The 3,491-nt window shown below is 39.1% G+C and overlaps 1 protein-coding gene across 1 annotated transcript; it reads left to right on the plus strand.

Annotated features, from left to right (window-relative positions):
* The first annotated feature begins 2,237 nt into the window (after positions 1–2,237).
* Positions 2,238–2,426, plus strand: LOC128122626 (small nuclear ribonucleoprotein F-like). Its single transcript, XM_052758256.1, has one exon. It carries the CDS (start codon positions 2,238–2,240, stop codon positions 2,424–2,426), a length of 189 nt encoding a protein of 62 aa, XP_052614216.1.
* Positions 2,427–3,491: the final 1,065 nt, after the last annotated feature.

The following is a 3,491-nucleotide window of genomic DNA, read 5'->3' on the forward strand; positions in this document are numbered from 1 at the left end:
TTAATTGTTAGGTTGTAGTTATGATGACTAATCACATGAAGAAGTTCAGGAATTCCCACCTTCCTCCTAACAACCCACAAATAAAAAGTTGAAAGGAAAAGGACAGAATAAACTGAATGAAGTTGTATCTTTGGCACATTTTACATGCATGTGTATATGGCTTGCTTGCATCAGGAACCTTAAAAATCAATCACTCTGTCAGTATCTTTGAAGTCAGGTGGTAGAAGCAGGGGGTGGGAAGCTGTAGCAATCCTGCTGGTATTCACACCCAAATAAAATATAATTCATAAATACATTTCTGAAAGTTAGAATGATTTTTGGAATCTGAGTACAAAGTGACAGTTGGTTCAGATTTAACTTTTCATCAATATATGTGTTTTTCCGTTTCTGCTGTGAGACCATAATAGTTATTAATCTCAATATTTCTAATGTTTTTTTATTCTTGGCTACTTTTCTGACATATTAGTTCTTAGTGAGAAAAAACGGCTTAGTAATAGTAGACATGAACGGCCCTATCTCTTCACAGCTCACTAGGTTCCGTAATAGATAATGGCGTAATTACTTTTTTGAGTTTAAAAAAAAAAAATCCAATTGGAATGCCTGCAGGTGTATGTACATTTATTTGGTTTGGAACTTATTTTTTAGCATAATTCATTTACTATATTTGGTATGACGGGTCCAAATGAAACCAAGCATCCAGAGGAAATTATTTTTTAATACAGACTCATAACCCAGGTATTAAGAATGCTTCTCTTTCTCGCACCCACAGGCAGTAAGGCAGTTTTTCTTCTCAAACCCATTAACTTCATCTATAAGGGATATTTATTCTCTTTCTCCTAAGATTTACTCAGTTGCTGTGGTGGTGTTCTGTGCCTTGAAACACTGCAGAAGGAGAAGGCTGTCCATACTGGTCAGACATTCACTCACTGAAAACACCCAGTTCTTACTTGGTACCAGGCATGACTTTAAGTACTGGGGATACAGCTGTGAATACAGGCAAATGAACATCCCCTATCCTCTGGGAACTGTCATTCTAGTGACACTGCAAAAGCGGAAATGCATATGGTCTTTCTCATATTGTGCTTAATGGAACTCATCTCGGTGGCCAGAACTTTGCTGACCACCCTGTCTAAAGTATGCCGCATTATTTCATGTGTGTTACTTAAGAAGTGTGCAGGTGTGAGGAGTCAAGAATTGGTGTCAGAGGCAGAGGTAAGTTTTTTTTACTTTTCTTTACCTTTCCTGTTCTTTTTTCTTTTTTCCTTCTCAAGTGAAGTACCAAATAGATAAGGTCATAATATTGTAGTAGTTCTCAGAACCCCAATTCCTCAGCACAGCATAATGAACCCCAGAGAGTACCTGCATGTGCAATGGATTGCATCATGAGATAATACCACCATCTCTGTGAGTTCATATGGTCATTGGCCCTGCTGTGTCAAGAAGACACTTTCCTCAGAGTCATCCACCACCTCCAGCTCATACAATCTTTCCACTCCATCTTCTCCATAGATCCCTGAGTCTTGAGGAAATAAGTTTGATGGCAACATTCCATTTAGGGCTGTGTGTTCAAAAATCTCCTACTCTCTGTACACTGTCCAGTTGTGGGTCTCTTTGTTAATTCTCACCTACTGCAAGAAGAGGCTTCTCTGATGTGGACCAAGTGAGACATTAATATGGGTATAGGAGAATGCAAAACCTGCACGGATTCAAGCCAGACTGGGCCCCAGCACTGAGAGAGGAAAGTGGTCCCAGGGTCCCAGTACTAACTAAGAAGGTATCTTCTGTTGATACCCGCTGGCAAAGAAAACGTAAGTTTTCTCCAATGGAGTGTCACTGGGTATAATACAAAACAAATGTCACAACACAAATGACTTCAATGGTATTTTTGTGGACATTTGTTTCATTTTCCTTTTATTTGACATTTTTGTCTTACTGATCTTTTGCCTTTTCTGATTTTCATTTTGTGGGATGTTTTATTTATTTTTGTTGGTGTTTGTTGGGTTTTTGTTTTGATGGATTTTTGTTTTTTGTTTTGTTTTGTTGTGCTTTTTTTTTTGAAAGAGTGAGACAGACAGAGAGCATAAATTTGAGTGAGGAGGGAGGTAGGAAAGATTTAAGAGGAGCTGTGGGAGGGAAAACATGATCAAACTATATTGTATGAAAAAAATTAATTAAAAAAAAAAGGATTATCGGGGAGGTTGGCAGCTAATGGGGTGCAGTGCTCATGGGTGTTTGCCATGAGTTTACCCCTCAGTCCCAAGCCTTTTCTCCCTGGACTGACAGGAAAGTCAGGGATGGTGAAACTTAAGTGGGAAATTGAATATAAGGACTACCTGGTCTCTGTAGATGGCTACATGAACATGCAGCTTGCAAATCCAGAAGAATACATAGATGGTGGTTTATCTGGACATCCAGGTGAAGTTTAAGAGGAGAAAGATGAGAAAATGAGAGAATAGTGTATTTGGGAGATATACATACATGCACACACACACACACACACACACACACACACACACACACACACATATATATATGTATATCTTAATGTATACATTAAGTTTTTTTCAAAGAATCTGAGTGCCTGCTGCAATAACCTAGAGTCTCCCCTATACTGCACTTATTCTTTTGTTTGCTTTTTAATATAATATTTTTATTCTTTGAGAATTTAATACAATACATTTTGATCAGAGTCACCCAGCCTTCTCCTCTCACTCCTTCCAGATCCATGCCCTTCTCCTTACCCTCCCTTTTTGTAAAATAACACACCCTGTCCAGTTTGGGCTACTTACATACCCCTAGATGTGAGGCTCTTTGAGAGAGCATGATTGACCCATGCACAGTCACACCCTTAGTAAAAACTGACTCTTCCTTCCCCAGACACCAACTGTCCGTAGCTACCCAGTGGTAGGAGGCGTATAAGTGTCTCCCTCCTCCATCATAACATCCTAACCAGGTTGATTTTGTCCACGTCTTATGCAGAGAACTAAAGCTGCTATGAATTCATGAGTCTAGAGGTTCTCTAATGCCCAGAAGACACTGTAATAGTATAGGCAGTCCTGTCCTACCTCTGACTCTTATAATCTTTCTAATCACTGTTCTATAATGGTCCCCAAGCCTTGAGAGGGAGTGTGTTATAGATATATCACTGTGGCTGAGCACCCAACAGATACTGATTTCATGTACTTTAACCAATTATGGGTTTCTGTGTTGACCACTGTTCTCTGTGTGAAGAAACATCTCTGGTGAGGTCTGAGTATATCTTACTTCTTAAGGCTTTCATCTTTCTCCACCTAAGGAGCAAGCCTTTTACAGATGGCATTTACGAACACACTGGTCATAGAAACTTGAGCATCTTCACTATCAGTGAAGAAAACATCTTTACTGAAAGATATCTTTCATCTCTAAATCTGTTTTGTTGAAACCATTTACCACCCTCATTCTTTGTAAGATGTTCTGCTTATGCAAACATTCTTTAAGCTATGCCTGGAACA

Source organism: Peromyscus californicus, unplaced genomic scaffold (genome assembly GCF_007827085.1).
Source record: "Peromyscus californicus insignis strain IS unplaced genomic scaffold, ASM782708v3 Scaffold_3__1_contigs__length_106647218, whole genome shotgun sequence".
Taxonomy (NCBI): Eukaryota; Metazoa; Chordata; class Mammalia; order Rodentia; family Cricetidae; genus Peromyscus; species Peromyscus californicus.

Bases quoted from the DNA above. Each gene is read 5' to 3' on its own strand.
- LOC128122626 (XM_052758256.1), top strand. From the start codon at position 2,238: ATGAGTTTACCCCTCAGTCCCAAGCCTTTTCTCCCTGGACTGACAGGA.